At 62.3% G+C, this 16,151-nt stretch overlaps 1 protein-coding gene across 4 annotated transcripts in view; it reads right to left on the minus strand.

The window, feature by feature from the left end:
* Positions 1 to 16,151, minus strand: part of LMF1 (lipase maturation factor 1) — a 62,913-nt gene that overhangs the window by 23,471 nt on the left and 23,291 nt on the right. For all 4 annotated transcript variants that reach the window (XR_006733159.1, XM_045541047.1, XM_045541046.1 and 1 more), the window contains exon 4: positions 11,681 to 11,829. Coding sequence is in view for 3 of the 4 variants with exons in the window: in XM_045541047.1 (XP_045397003.1) it covers positions 11,681 to 11,829 (149 nt within the window). In the remaining variant the exon portion in view is untranslated. The remainder of the gene's footprint in view (positions 1 to 11,680; positions 11,830 to 16,151) is intronic.

A 16,151-nucleotide genomic window follows, 5' to 3' on the forward strand; every position in this document is an offset into this window, starting at 1 on the left:
CCCCCTGCAGACGCCGAGGACCGCGCCAAAGCAGTGACTCCCGACTGCTACCGCCGCCGCCTAGCCACGAGCTCAGTGGGCCGGAGAGAAAGACGCGGCCGTGTCCGACCCGCGGCCGCCCCCTCTGCAGCACGCGAGGAACCCCAGGCTCAGCCTGGAGCACCTCCCCGTGAACCGCTGTGCCGCCCTGAGTCCCGAGGTGAGGACGGGGGCACCAGCGGGAGACACGGGGCGAGGCCGCCGTGGGGCTCCGTGAGCAGTCGGTCCTGCGGCCACCTCAGCCACCAGCGAGCGCCAGGAAGGAGGTGGCACCTGTGCCTGTCTGCTCTCTCCTGGGCACTCGAGACTTCCGACAAGTGAGAAACTGTCCCCTACCGGGACCAAAACCACAGCTTGTGACGCAGAGATTCTCCTCCAGTGTCTGTCTCTTACTCACTCGCTGAGTCGGAAGGTAAGAAACTACACAGATGGCGAAACAGCCCCAGCCTCCTCCTGAGACACACAGCGGCTGCTGCAGCTCCGACTACTGGTCAAGTCCCGCTGCCTCCATCCACCCCCCACCCCCCATCCACTCACCGCCCACCTGTCCTTCCACCCACCTGTCCTTCCACCCGCCCGCCATCCACGCATCCAGCGCACGTGGACCGAGTGCCATGGGGTGCCAGGCCCTTTCTGCAAGCCCAGGTCCAGCTGGGCCCGGAAGAGGCCACATCCTGGGGAGGGCAGCACGTCGGAGGTGCAGGGGCCAGGACGGGGTGTCTGTCTGTCCTGGTGGCTGTGACAAAGCACCACAGGCTGGGTGGCTCATAACAAGAGAATTTATTTCTCATGTTTCGAGGCTGGAGGTCTGAGCCCAGGGTCCTGGCAGGGCCAGGCTCTGGTGAGGGCTCACTGCCCGGCCACAGACGGCCATCTTCCCCCACATGCTCACATGCAGACAGAGGGCGAGGGGTCTCCGGGGTCCCTCGTACAGGGGCACTAGCCCTCGTCACCCGGGTGAGGGCTGCCGCCCGCAGAGGTGCTGGGAGTCTGGGTCCACCTGACACTGTCACCCTGGGGTCAGAAGTCCAGGTCACAGCAGGGCAGCCCTGGGAGGCAGGAAGGGCAGGGCACAGGCATGGCGGAGCAGGGAGGCCACCAGGGAGGACAGCTGGGCCCCAGGGCGGGATTTCTTCCCCTCCAGGGAGCCCCGGCCTGTCCCAGGCCGGCCCCAGCCCTCCTCCCTGCAGTGCACTCTCCCTAGACTTCCGTCACGTCTGCAAAGCAGCACCGGCAACGTGAGACCAGCGCTTGGTGATCACCAGGGACCACTGCCCAGCCAGCGGAGGGCGGAGTGGGGACAGGGCTGTGCAAGTCTCTGGCCACCGTGCGCTCGGCAAAGGCAGGGGCCTCTGCACCCTGCCAGCAGAGTGACCCAGGCAGGGCCGGGCCCTGGTGCGTGTCCAGCCCCAGATGTGTGCGGGCCGTGCAGCCCACAGGACAGGGCAGGGGACTGCGAGGGGCCGCGGCCACCTGACCCCTCTGGCCTGGGCCACTGGACCGCGAGCCCCCGACGTCACGGTGCCTGGGAGGGGGGCTGTGCGGAGGGTATCCGGGAGCGTTGCCACGGGAGATTTGAAGGACGAGTTAACTTGAAAACCACGGGGCTCGTCCTCTGGAAACGGGTTTGCTTAGACCACAAGAACATGGAGAGGCAGCGTCCGGCTGACGCTCCCACTGGGGGCACGGCACGTTGGTGTGAAAACAGCACTTCAGAAGTCAGCGTGTCCCGCGACCACGCTGCTGGCCACGGCGGAGCGCCGGCTGCAGGAACACACCACCGCACCGGGCAGGGGCGCGGCCGCCAGCACCCAGGTGCCTGGGAGCACCGCTCGGCTCAGAGCCCAAGTGGGACTCTTCGGAGATTCAAACCAGGAGCAGAAGAAAAAAACAAAATAATTAAAATGTCATTCAAATTCTAAGCTGATATGAGACACTTAAAAATCTGAAACATTCTTGCAGGAGCGGAGGATAATTATATTCCTCCCATCTAGCGATTCCTCCCCACGCTGCACATGTCACATTTTCCACGGATTTTTTTTTTTTTCTTCCAGAGCAAGTGTCAAAGGAACAAAGCCTTCTTTGAGGCTTTTTCAGCCCAAAATTAATTCTGAAAAAAATGGCACAGACAGGCCAGTAACGTGCCAGACCCGAGGAGCACAAGCGGCCACGTCCCTGCCGCCCTGGGCTCGGGAAGGGAGAGCGGGAGATGCCAGAACATTCCAGGGTGACAAAAGGTGGCTCAGGCCCTGCTGTGATGGGGGAAATGGACAGCTCCTATCCCAGTGCTCCATGTCCCTGAACATGCTTCTTAACAACTCCAGTCTGGAAAAGTAAAACACCAGCCGAGCGTGGTGGCTCACGCCTGTAATCCTAGCACTCTGGGAGGCCGAGGCGGGAGGATTGTTTGAGCTCAGGAGTTCAAGACCAGCCTCAGCAAGAGCGAGACCCCGTCTCTACTAAAAATAGAAAGAAATTATCTGGACAGCTAAAAATATATAGAGAAAAATTAGCCGGGCATGGTAGCGCATGCCTGTAGTCCCAGCGACTCGGGAGGCTGAGGCAGGAGGATCGCTTGAGCCCAGGAGTGTGAGGTTGCTGTGAGCGAGGCTGACGCCACGGCACTCTAGCCCGGGCAACAGAGCGAGACTCTGTCTCAAAAAAAAAAAAAAAAGAAAACATAAAACGCCAAGGTCCTGGGCCACGGACAAAAGTCACAGCCCCAGTGCTGCTGTGGACGCCGTGTCCCTGGCCCACCCAGGGCCCCACCCCAGACCCGCCCCTTCCCCCTGCTGTGCCCCCAGGGCCAGCGTCCCTGCTGACCAAGGGGTTCCCCCATCTGTACACGGGGATCATTCTCGGGGCTGCTCCTGTCTGCACAGGACACCAGGGGAGGAGCCCACCGACCCCCCAGCAGGAATTGAACGTGGGGGGCTGGGCTGGCACGCCCGAGCGGGTGGGGGGTCCCGGCTCCTCTGGGCGGCCACTTCTCTCTCTGGAGCTGAGCTCGGCGCACAGACGGGCCCCCGTGCTTGAGCGCCAGGCGACCGCTGCCTTCGAGATTCAGTCTGTGACCCGGGCGGCTCCCAGGGCCCACCTGTGCCCACCCTGAGGGTCTGCCTGGCTGTGGCCTCTCCCACCCCGGGCCGGTGTCTGCGCTTCCTGACCAGTGTTTTGTCGCGAGGACACAGGCAGCCGCTCGGGGAGGAGAGACCGAGCGAATGAAACTCCTGATGGCCTCCGCTGTGGGTGGCGAAGGAAGCGAAGCCGCGTCTCCCGGCTCCCGACACCGGGACCTCGGGGCTGCCCAGAGGATGGCACTTTCCACTGGGAATCGCACCTGGCAGCTCACCCGAAACCAGCTGCTCTGGGATTTGAGTTCCAAGGGACCTGGGCTTGGATTAACGCCCGGGAGTGAATTCCCACGAGCTCTAGGGCAGCGCCGTCAGCCCCCCGGCAGACAGCGGGGCGCAGGGCCTGGGGTCCCACCCAGCCCTCAAGCGCAGGGACGGCATGTGCATGCGCCACGCTGCGGCTTTCCGAGCATGCGGGCCAGGCAGAGCCCGGGAGTTCCGTCCGCCTCCCCCGCGGCGAGGCCCGTGGTCCCGCTATGTGCAGCTCTCGGGGCCCCAGCCCGGAGCCCCCCAGGCAGGGGCAGAGCCCGGGGGCCACCTCTGAGCCTGCACACCCAGGACGTGGGCCACCTACTGCCGCTTCCCCACAACACCCCTGCCTAACCCGAGCAGTGACCCGGGGCTCAGCGAGGGACTAAAGGGACGTGATTCCGCAGCTTGGGGTCTCAGGGCACTTCCTGCAAAGGCAGCGTCACCCGCCTGTCTGTGGGTGCCCACCCTCCTCCCGGAAGCCACCGCCCTCTCTCAAAGCAGCCCCAGCACGTGGGTCCACCCGGTCTACTGCGTCAACAGCTGTCTGGGAAACCTGACGGGAGATTTCGAGTTTACTACATATATATAAATATATATACGTATATATACACACAGATAGATATGTATCTGTGTATCTACATGCCTATATATATATATTTTTTTACAAACAACGTGTGATTAAACAGAAAACCACCCCCTGAATCTGGGACAGAACACATGCATGTGCACGGCAGGGTCAGCCGCCAGTTGCGGGAAACCACGTGGGCTCAAACGCAGTTAGGAAGAGACGTCACTAACGCTGTCCTCGCAGTCTCATCCTCACCCGCCCCAGCCTGGGGACCCTCTGGAAACCGTCTCCACGACACCCGCACGGACGGGCTCTGGGGAGGCTGCGGGGGCGGGCGGGGGACGTGGAAAGTCCACGGCGCTGGGCCGCGAGGCCTCTTTATGCCACAGAGGAACAGCCCATCCTCCCCCATGACAAACGGCCGACACCAGAGGCACACAGGGGTTGCCAGGGTCCTGCCCGGGGTGCAGCTGGGGCCAGAGGTCAGACACCGCAGACCTCATCTTCCAGAAATTCCCGTGACGCCTCCGCGGCGCAGGCAGAGGTCTGCCCCCTCTGGGTGCCCGCGGGCCGGGTGCCGGGACCTGAAAGAGCCTCTTTTCCTCAGTGCTGCCCCCGCTAACGCAGTCAGGCAATTAGAATAACCGCCCTCGCCGTGGAGTGGGGAGCCGGGACCAGGCAGGCCTGTCAAGGACACGACAGCCACGTCCCCAGGGCTGTGGCAGACGGCGGGAGAAAGGTGCCTGCCCGACCCCTGCCTGCTGCTCACCTATTCCAGCAGCTGCTGTGACTGCAGGACTCTGGATCGGGCGGGCTGAGGAGGAGGAGGAGGATGAAAAGGAGGAGGGAAGGGGCTGCTGAGGCCATGCGAGGCAGCACCCACGGCCCTGCCCGGCCTGCCTCAGTCCCCGCCACCCAGCGTGGGCCCGTCTCGTCCCCTTGGCACTCCCCTCCCCAGAAGCATCTCCCTGCGTGGCACCTGGCCACGTCTTCTGCCCACTCACTGCCAGGCGGCCTTCCTCAGCCATGAGAAGTCCCCTGTGGCACCAGGTTCCTTACGTGGCTGCTGCTGGGCAAGGACCACGGGAGAGCCCCTGCGTGGGCCACCTCCCCTCCCGGGAGGGCCTGGCGGCCCCCCTCGTCCTGCCGCCCAGCCCGGCACGCCCGCCACGCCCCACTTCCGCCTGTCCATCCGTTATAACCAAGTCACTCGCTCACTGGGCGTGCGGAGCCCACTGGGCGCATCTCACGCAACCATCGTGGGTAGAGAGCAAACCCGCGACACTGGATCTAAGCCAATGGGCTGAGCCACGATCCACAGGACGCAAACCACAGCCTGAGCACTGGGTTCGGTGCGCTCTGCCGTGCAGCGTCGGGCGTCGGCCACCCACCACGCAAACAGGACTGGGGACATCCCCCACAGAGCCGTCCTCGCTCGTGGTCTCCTTCCCGTCAGGCCCAGCCCCTCCCCCGCCCCCGCCTGCTCCAGACGCCACCCAAACACACTGCAGGCACCTGGCCCAGCCCACTGTCCACGCAGCCACCTGCAGTGGGGGCTGGTTCTTGCCACGGCTGCGTCCTGCTCCGAGCACGCAGGTGCCACAGCCCATGGTTCCGTGGCTGGAGGACACGTGTTGTTTACAGCATCCGGCTGTCATGGACGAAGCTCCTGTGAACGTTCCCGTCCGAGCCTGTGTGTGCGAACACGCGGCTGCTCTGGGAAGTCACCAGGTGATGCCGCTGGCTCAGGGGCAGGGGTGTGTTCCCCCGCACGGACCTGCCCGAGAGCCCCACGGGGTGGCAGTACCGTCCACTCCCGTGTGCGGGAATGCGGCTGCCCGCCTGCTCACAGCACCCCATGTCGACGGTGAGGTCTGGATCCGGGCAGCCCGAGCCCACTGCTGCCCCTGCCGGCGTTCGGCTCCATCAGTCTTTAATTCTAGCTGTTTGGGGGCAGGACGTAACATCGCAGCGCAGATTTACTCCCAATTTCCCTAAGAGCCAACATATCTGAGCAATTTTTCAAGTGCTTTTAATAGCCATTTGCATATTTTCTTTTGTGAAGTGTCTGCTAAAATCCGTTCCTTATTTTAAAAATCAAATTGTCTTTATTATTGAACTTTATGAATTCTTTATGTATTCCAGATACAGGTTCTTTGTCACGTAGAATGGTATTATGAATATTTTTCTCCTAATCCATGCCTTGCTATTTTCTCAATGGCATCTTTAGAAGAATAGAAAATTTAAATTTTGATGAAGTTCAAATTATCTACTTTTTTCTTTCATGATTAATGTTTTCTGTGTCATAAGAGATCTTTGCCTGCTGCAAGAATGCAAAAACAGTCTACGCCACCTTCAAGGGCTTTGTGTTTGTGACCAGTCTCAAACTCCCGTCGTGTGCAGCGTGACGGAGTGGTCGTGGTGCATTTGCCCCACATGGATCTCCAGGAGTTCCGGCAGGTGCGGAGGAAGCTTCTCTCTCTCGGTTGACTTGACTTGGTGACTTGTCCCAAACCCTGTCCGTGATGTCGCTGTGTGCCGAGCTCTACACCCTCCAACCCGCTCCGTCGACACGGTTATCTGCCCGCCTGCCCACGGCACCGTCTCCGTGACTGCGGTTCTGCAGTGAGTCTCGGAGCCAAGCAGTGAGGCTCCGACAGTCGCATTCCTGCTCAGCACCATTCGGCTATTGAGATCCTTGGCATTTCCAAATACGCCGAAGGGTCAGCTTATCAGTTTCTGAAAAAAAATCCTTCTGGGATTATGTCTGGGGTTTCACCCACAACCTCAAACACTTATCGCTTCTCTGTGTCAGGAACACCTGAAACCGCCTCTCTGAGGTTCCTGAAAACAGACACTGGGTCACTTTGGCTCTGCTCATCCACGGTCCACCGGGCAGAACGACTGCTCCCCGGCTGTGACCGTGCCCCCCACCGCGCTCTCCCCAGCTCCTCCCGCGCCAGCCCGGCCTCTGGTAGCCACTGTTCTGCTTCCCACTTCTCCCCGGCCACCGTCCTCGGCTCTCACACGCGTGAGAACAGGAGACACGTCTCTGTGCCCGGCTGATTCCACTGCACATGGCATCTTCCAGCACTACCCGTGTTGCTGCCAACGACAGGATCTCGTCCCCTCATGGCTGGACAGTGCCCGCCGTGTGCACACGCCACCTCCCCTGTCCCTTGACTGTGCCTGGCTACCGTGGACATGCTGCGGCAAACACGGGGGGTGGCGTCTCTCCCACAGACTGGTTTTCTTCCCTTTGGGACTGCTGGGTCGCGTGGTAGTTCCCCTTCCAGTTTTCTGAGGAACCTCCATTCTGTTCTCCATCGTGGCTGCGAATTTACGTCCCCACCAACCGTGCGCAGGGGCTCCGCACCCTCCCCGGCACCTGTCATCTAATGTCTACACCACCCAAAGTGATCTGCAGAGTCCACACAATCCCTGTCAAAACTCCACATGCATTTGTCACAGAAATAGAAAAAATAGTCCTAAAATTTGTGTGGAGCCACAAAAGACCCAGAATAGCCAATGCGATCTTGAGAAAGAAGAACAAAGCTGGAGGCAATGGCCAGGTGCGGTGGCTCACATCCATGGTCCCACCGACTCCGGAGGCCGAGGTGGGAGGATTGCTTGAGGCCACGAGTTCAAGACCTGCCTGGGCAACATAGCAAGACCCCATCTCTAAAAAACAACAAAAAAAGTGGGAGGTCTCCCACTTCCCGACTTCAAACTATACAGCAAAGCTGTGGTGGTCAGAACAAGAGGCTACAGGCATAGAAATAAGAGCCATTGACCAGTGGAACAGAACGGAGAGCCCAGAAGTAAACTCACTCATGTACGGTCAACTGTGATTTGACAAGAGCTCCACGAAGACACAATAAACGGGAAAACTGGATATTTACACTTGAAAGAATGAAACTGCACTGTATCTAACACCACTCAAAAAACTCACTCAAAATAAAGACTTGAATGTAGCACAGGACCTGAAACTGTAAACTCTACAAGAAACCATGGAAAAGCTCCTTGACGCCAGCCTCGGCCGTGACACGGCACCAGAGGACAGGCAGCGAGAGCAGAGGGACCGGCGGGGCCACGACAAACCGCAGAGCTTGTGCGTGGCACAGGGACGACCGGCTAAGTCAAAGGCGACCCACGAATGGGAGGAACCGTTTGCAAACCACGTGTCTGACGGGGGCAACGTCCAAAATGTGAACATCTGCGAAACTCATGTTAAACAGCAAAAAAACAACACGGTCATAATAAAAAGCGGGCAAAGGGTCTGAGCAGACATTTTCCCAAACACAATACACGAACGGCCACGGGTGTAGGAACAGTGACGGCTTCCCAGTGGAAGCCACAGCGAGACGGCCACAGCCACAGCCCATCCGCGTTCCCCCGGAGTTCCCGCCAACACCTTTTCCGTGCCAGGACCCCATCCGGGAAGTGTTTGACCGTCACGTTCTCGAGGTGGACAGCTGCCCCAGCTGTGCCGTCTCCCGGGACTTTGTCACCCGTCAGAACGCTGGTCGCTTGTTTGGAAGAACGTCTCTCCGCGAGGGTCTGTCTGAAGTTTCTCGTGACCAGACGGTGGCCGGCATCTTCTCAAGAACACAGGAGTGACGGCGTGTCCTTCTCGGACCCGCCCCCGCACGGATCCCTCTCCGCACCCCCCCTGGCTCCAGCAGCATCTGGAGGGGCCACGCCTGTGCCCCTCACTGACCTCTGCTTCCCGCCCTCTAGGCCTGGCCCCGCGCTGCCCACCCTCTGCCTGGATCCGAGGCCCAGAGCGCTGCCGCAGGGCGGACACGCGGAGGGGCCTCCCCGCAGACGGCCACCCAGGCCAGCGTCCACACGGCCCTGCGCTGGGTCCCGTGGGGTCAGGAGGGGCTCAGCGCCCTGGGCTGGGCGTCCCGCGGGCGTGGAGGGCGAGCCTGTCCCCGCCTTTCCACTCAGCTCCTCACCTGGCGGCCATGGGGCTCTCCCAGGACGGGCACCTGAGACACGCCAGCCACAAAACTGCAGGTGCCGGTTTCTGCAGGAACCCACCAAGCCGACCACGGGCTCTGGCTCTGACCCCAGAGCACATGCGTGGGGTGGGGTGCTGCCCACCGGCCCACCCGCGTCTGCCGCGGCTTTTCCCCACCTCGCTGCCGTCACTCTTGCCAACTCCATCTTTCTGCCTTCCGCTGCGGAGGTTCGTCACGTCCCACACCAGACCGTACCACCTGAGTACTGCTCTCCACGCGCCGACTGTGTCTCACCCGCTGGCACCAACCGTCAATCACACGCCACGAAAGGTGCTCTGCGTGTGCTGATGACTCACGGCCTTCTGCCAGGCGTCGTGGGAGTTAGTTCAACTCTTGGCACCACGAGCCTGGCACGAAACAGTCTGACAGCTTCTCCACGGGGCGGGGCTTCTCCATGGGGTGGGGCTTCTCCTCAGGGCGGGGCTTCTCCACCCAGGGCTTCACCTCGATGCCACCTCACCTACCCAGGCTGTGGTCCACATAAAGTCCTTTGAAACATTTCATACATTTTTATGCTTATTAAAGCCCCGGTGGGGGACGGCTCTAGATTAAGTCCCAGACGGATGAGGAGCCACAGCCTAGGAACATCTGTGCTGTGATTAGCGACGAAAAAGGCTTTCAATATTTTACTAAATGGAACTGCATAAACATCTTGTCTTTCTAATCACCTGGAAAAACATGTGTGGAGACATCGCACCTCACTGTGGGGGCTGCACACAGGGTGGCTGCTTGGACCCCACCCCGCGGGCTACTCCCCGATATCTGTGGCCACTCATGCTGGCCCTGGGCTGGGCCCTGCCACGGGGCCCCAAAGCTCCACCCCGGCCCGGTGGGAGGCAGGTACCAGCCTCTGGAGTGGACGTGGCCACACCCTGCTGCTCCAGCGCCCTCCGGGGCCCCGGCCACTGAGCTCCACACAGCGCTAACCCCGGACGGCCACTATACAGGGCGGGTGTCACGGCGTAGAGGGTGGGCTCTGGGAATCGGGCCAGCCTTGGACGTCCACACGGTCAAGACCATAAGGATCTAGAGCAGCAGAGGTGACCAAGCTGCCAGGTGTGCCCCGCCCATGTCCCTCACGTGGAGTGGCCTGCCCCTCCCTGGCCGCCAGGGCCACGGCAACGTCCGCGGGGCAGGAGCACCAGGGGCTGCAACACAGGGAGGGAGGAGGGAGACTCCCAGCCCGCGACGGCCTGGTCCCGCCTCCTCGTCCCCGGCTGTGAGGGGCCTCGGCGCTGGGGCCGTGCTGGGGTCTCCTGCTGCTGCAGCCGGGCTGCCGAGGCTGACGTGGCCGCGTCTGCTGAGACAGCAGGGAGCCCGGCCCTGGGGAGAGGCCTCAGGGGTCCCCGCGCCCCAGGCGCCCGTCCTGTCCAGGGGCCGGGCTGTCCGCTCCCTCGCAGAGGAGACGTCCACGGGCTCTGGTCAGGCTGGTGCTGGCTGAGACGTGAGGAGGGCGGGCGAGGGCCTCGGGGGGCCGCACGCACCAGCCGACGGGCCCTGGGCAGCTCCCACCGGGAACTTCGCCACCCACGTCTGCGGCTAGTGCAGCTGAGACGGCACCACAGCCCCGCAGGGCCCAGCCCTGACACACACGGCCCCAGTGCCCAGGTCAGGGCTGGCGGGGAAGCCGTGGAATGCTCCGGGCTGAGGCAGAGGAGGAGACGGCAGGATGACCACGTGAGGTCCTGGCACGGCAGCCGCCACCAGGGCCAGGAGCAGTCCTCGCGCCACGCCTGACTCCTGGTCAGTGGGCCCCGACCCCTCGAAATCTAAACAGTCACGCCCAGCACATCTGCACAAGGTTTCGTGTGACAAATGGAAAGTTTTATAGTAATTCTGGTATAAAAATTAAGGTCTAATTAACAAAGAGTGAGAAGCGGAAGAGAGAGAGTGAAGGCTGTCAACCTTTCTGCTCAGCGCAGTCGGAAGGAACCACAGACGTGGCCCCCTGAGCCCCCAGGGACCAGCAGGGACGCAGAGGACGGGCTCAGACAGAGCACCAGACATGCGTGGCCCGTTACGTCCACTAGAATCCAGTGAAACATCTGCCCCACGCACCTGGCTTTTTTATTTTGTTTTGTTTTTTTGAGAGTCTCACTCTGTCACCTAGGCTACAGTGCAGCAGCCTCACCACAGCTCACAGCAGCCTCAAACTCCTGGGCTCCAGCCATCCTCCAGCCTCGGCCTCCCGAGTAGCTGGGACTACAGGGGCACGACGCCCGGCCCGTACCTGGCTTTTGTAAGCGACACGCCTAAAACCAGGTGAGCGGGTGTCCACGAGAAAAGACCAGCAGGAGAGGGTTTCTGGCAGGAGAATCACAGACAACACGGCACGTGACTTTCATCCTTTAAAAACGATCTCTGCTGTGTTTCAGACACCCCAGAACCCACAGGAGGGACTGGGGAGAGGGAGCGGCCCAGGCGGCTGTTTCCTGCAGACGTGGTCATGCACACGGCGGGAGGAGCCAGTTGAGTTCCAGGCGCTCAACAGGCCCCTGCGGGAGGCAGGGGGACACGCGCTGGCCGGGCCGGGCCGAGGGAGGACAGGGAGCCGCAGACCAGCGAGGGGGACACGTCCCGCCTCACCTGGAAGCCGCACGGCCAGGCAGAGCCGCGGGCACAGGTCGGGAACGGTGCTGACAAACCGGAGCTCTACTCACCGCGCCGAGCATGATCCTGAACACCAGCCAGCGGAAGCCCCACAGGACGACCCGGGACGTGGGGCTGAGCCTGGGCAGCCGCGCCAGCGTCCACAGCGGGCACAGAAACACCCCTAGGAACCCTGTTTCCAGGAGCTGGGACTCCCACCCTGAAACAACAACCGAGATGCCAAGTGTTAGCAACGGCCGGACGTGCACAGAGAACCCACCTCTCCCACTCAGTGTAGCCAGAACCGTCCTTCACGTGGGACCGACCTCGCCACCCAGAGGCAGGACAAGCCGCCTGCCGTGTCCATCTGAACGGCAGCAGCGTCTCTGCAGGGGACAAGGGTGCACCTCGTCTGCCGTCCCTGTGCTCTGCCGTCCCGTGTGGGGCGGGAGCAGAGGGCACGGCACGAGAAACCCGACGGGTTCGTCCGTCTGGGCTCTGCACACGGTCGGGACGGCCAGTTCTCACAGAAACTCCCAGAGCTGAGCCCGTCGTGGACCTGGCTGTCCACGCAGCTCACCACCCTGGGGGACCAGGGACCCCACTGGCCAGCCTCCGCCGGGTGCTGGACAGGACCAGAGCCGACTGCTCCCACGTGACGCTGATGGACGCCTGGCACTGAGAACAGCACCTGTGTGGGCACACGGGGACGTGGCGGGGCTGGCAGGACCCGCGGACGGGCTCCCAGTGGGGTCCTCCTGCCCTGATGGAGACTTCCCTACGCCACAAAGTGTTTTAAAATTAAAAGCTTTTAAAGAAGCAGCTAACAAAGTAGCACTGAATGACACCTGGAAATATAAAATAAGCATCCCTGAGTCCCCAGTGACATGAATCATCAAATAACAGGTACACGGGGACCAGGACACACCTCCCTGCAGAAGAATCCTCACGACCCACGTAGACCCCAGGAGGCGGAGCGACAGGCCCGCGTGTGGCCGCGCACAGGCTCCTCCCACAGAGCGCAGGACGGGGCGGGGGGCATGGTCGCTGCGTGGACAAGCCCAACAGCGTGGGCGGCGGTGCCTGGGGACCGTGTGCAGGGAAGGCCATCGCCTGGTGTCGTCCTCCCCAACCCAGCAACGGTGAGAGAACCAACGACACCCGTGGACGGGCACCCGGTTCACATCCTAGCACCCCCAAAGCCGTCCAGGTCACCAAAACAAGGAGAGCCCGAGACACCGTCACAGCCCCCAGGAACCTGAGAAGACATGGTGACCGAGAGTCACTGGGATCCTGGGTCAGGAAGGGCCCCAGGGAAGGACCGAGAGAGCCCAAGCCTGTGTGGATGTCGGCTCACAAGCTGGGTGTGGAGTACGTGGAACTTGGTTTACTGGCTCTGCAATTTTCCTGTAAATCTAAAACTGTTGTAAAAGATAAAACCTATTTTAAAAAGTAGGAGCTGCAGGCCGGGCACGGTGGCTCATGTAATCCCAGCACTCTGGGAGGCCGAGGTGGAAGGATCACACAAGGTCAGGAGTTCGAGACCACCCTGAGCAAGAGCGAGACCCCATCTCTACTAAAAAAAGTAGAAACAAATTATCTGGATAACTAAAAATATACATAGAAAAAATTAGCCGGGCATGGTGGCGCATGCCTATAGTCCCAGCTACTCGGGAGGCTGAGGCAGGAGGATCACTGAGCCCAGGAGTTTGAGGTTGCTGTGAGCTAGGCTGACGCCACGGCACTCACTCTAGCCCCGGCAACAGAGTGAGACTCTGTCTTAAAAAAAAAGAAAAAAAAAAAAAAAAAATAGGAGCTGCAGGCTGTGCCCCAGCGAGGAGCCCTGAGGGTCCGCATTTCACTCTAACGACTGTGTCACCCACAAGACGAGACGTCAGCCTGCCGCGGAGGAGACAGCTGACAAATGACCCCAGTGCCCCCGCCGCGGGTCACTGGACAGTTCTGTCGGGAACCTGTGGTTGGAGAACACCGGGCTCTGACCGCAGGTCGGAAGGGGCCCGACTGTCTGGGGGCAGCAGACGCTGGAGCCCGAGACGGGTGCTGCAGTGTGTGGGGGGCACGGCTGCAGCAATGGGGTCCTTGGGGCCTTCGGGTGGGAGGACGCAGTGGGGGCAGGTGGGCCCTGGGACCCCCGAGCTGTCTTCCAGGGCTGTGCAGCTGCGGCTTGTCACCAAGAGGAGGAACACTGAGGGGCCGGTTTACTGGGGACCCACCTGTCACCAGGGACCCCAGGATCACACAGTGACTTAATCCCAATGAGATGGATCCCCAGACGTGCTGAATAAACGAGGCTTTAGACAAGGACAAGCACACTGTGGCTCCACTTACAGAAAGTTCTAGAACGTGCAGAACTGGTACAGGTTAAAGGAACCACAGCAGCAGCCGGGGAGGGACCATCACCGCCAGGCCCAGGGTGTGCGGCCCCCCAGCACGTCCTGAGCGGCCCACGGTCCTCACGCGGCCCGGGAGCAGGCGGGGACTGAGCAGAGGCCTGGGGGTCTCTTGTAGCAGGACCCCCCGCCCACACCCCCAGGGCCCCGATCTCCCCAGCGGAAGCGGGTGCCGCCGGCTGGCCACAGGCCCCTCGCGGATGCACTGGGCAGGGAAGGGTCGCGAGGACCCACCTGCTTCTGTTTTCTGTGCTCAGATCCTGTGGAATCCCCGCAGCTGTGCTGCCGGACAAGGAGCGCCATTGTTCTCGCCTCAGTGTGGGGGACGACGCGTCCCCAGAAAAACAAACAGGCAGCGCCTGCCAGGGCCTTGGTGCCGGTGTCCCTCCGGGCCGCTCTTGCCCAGCGCGCCCTGGGCAGCACGGGGCTCGGCCCAGCCGCAACCCACAGACCCGCCGGGGGCCTGTCCCAGCCACGCACCCCCCACGCACGACGGCTGGGCCTTGCTGCCCGCCGGGCCCTTCTCCTGGGGGAGGCGACAAGGGAGGACGGCGGCTCCGGCACCAAACCAACCCGCTGGAGAAGCCGCAGGCACAAAACCGAGGGAGCCGCTCGGCGGGAGAGGATGGGAGGAGGGCACAGCCAGGGACAGGAGGTGGCCGGGGGCGGGGTGCTCACTGTCCCCCAGGGACGTCCCCAGAGGCTCCCGCCTCAGGAGGACACCGTGGGGGGCACAGACACCGCCCCCGAGGCCAGGACCATACTCCAGGAGGCCATGGGGTGCGTCTGGCTCGGACCTGACAGGTGACTGGCCCCGACGCAGTTCTGACCACAGCCTCGGGGGCCGCCGCCCCATCCACGGTCCCCAGGTCCCGCCTGTGCTGTGCAGACTGCCAGTCGCGAACCCCGGCAGCTCAGCCCCACAGGTGTGGACCAGCCCCGGCCGGGCAGACTCGTGGCGCAGACGCCGTGGCAGAGCCAGCCCCTCCCGCTCGTGGCCCGTGCTGACCTCAAAGCCAGCCCACGTTCCACGTCCACCTGGTGGGAAAACTTGTCTGCAGGCGTGACGACACCTGAGCCCCGGGCCAGCTCTGACCGCTCCAGAGACGCGGGTAAATGCTCCACATGTAAGAGCGATCAGCGGCTGCGGTACAAATCCTTCCAGCGTCAGTGAAGAGCCCAGATGTCAAGTGGACAAAAGCTGGGGGGCCTCACCAAGGGGCAGCGACAGGCCGGAGCGGGTCAAGCGCCGGAGCCTGGCGCACCGTGGCCTCCGCGCCCCGCAGGACGGCACAGACGCTGGCTCCCGGGGCCACAGGAACACGCACACTCGGTGTGGGCCGCGGGCCACGTGACTGCTCCGTCCCTCCCTCCAGTCGTGGTGGCGAAACGCCCGCAGCTGTGGGCTCAGGTGGAAGATGCGGTTTCTCAGCACTAAACCTCCAAGTGCAAATCACTAATGATACGTGGACACGGAACCAGAGAGCCACGCGGTTCTCACCCCAAAACCGACGGCTGAGAACTCCTACTGCCAGCCCAGGAAGAGGTGTCATCTGACCTCCGACCTCCAACCACCCAAGGCTCACAGGGCCCAGGCATCGCCCTCCCACCAGCCTCGCTCGGCACCTATTTACAACCAGCCAGGGAAGAAACGCCCTAGGACCAGGCTCCAAGGAGCCAGAGCTGCAGACCTGAGGAGCACGGCCTGGGGACATGCAGGCTGGGCGGGTACAGCCAGGGCGGGACACCGGCGAGGGACCCCACACAGGACAGGGGCGGGTGGCCTGGCAGGTGGAGACTGCCTGGGGGCAGAGAGCCCCCTCATCCACAGGACGGCCCGGGGCTGCCCGCGCTGGAGGGCTGAGCTCGGAGGCACCTGCTCCCCAGCAAAACCAGCGCAGCCGCGGGGCCGCGTCCTCTGCTTATGGGAACCAGAGAGGCACGACGGGCTCCACCACGGAGGAGCCAGAAGATTCGCCGCCAGGAGGCCTCGTCCGTGCCCAGCGACTCGGGGCTCGCGGCAAACGCGGGAGGGAACGGGCACCGGAACCAGCGAGGGGAACTAGCGAGGGGGCAGCGCGGCCAGGGCTGCTATGGGGGCACTGGCATGACACGGCTGCTCGGGGCGGGA

This window comes from Lemur catta, chromosome 2 (assembly GCF_020740605.2).
Source record: "Lemur catta isolate mLemCat1 chromosome 2, mLemCat1.pri, whole genome shotgun sequence".
NCBI lineage: Eukaryota > Metazoa > Chordata > Mammalia > Primates > Lemuridae > Lemur > Lemur catta.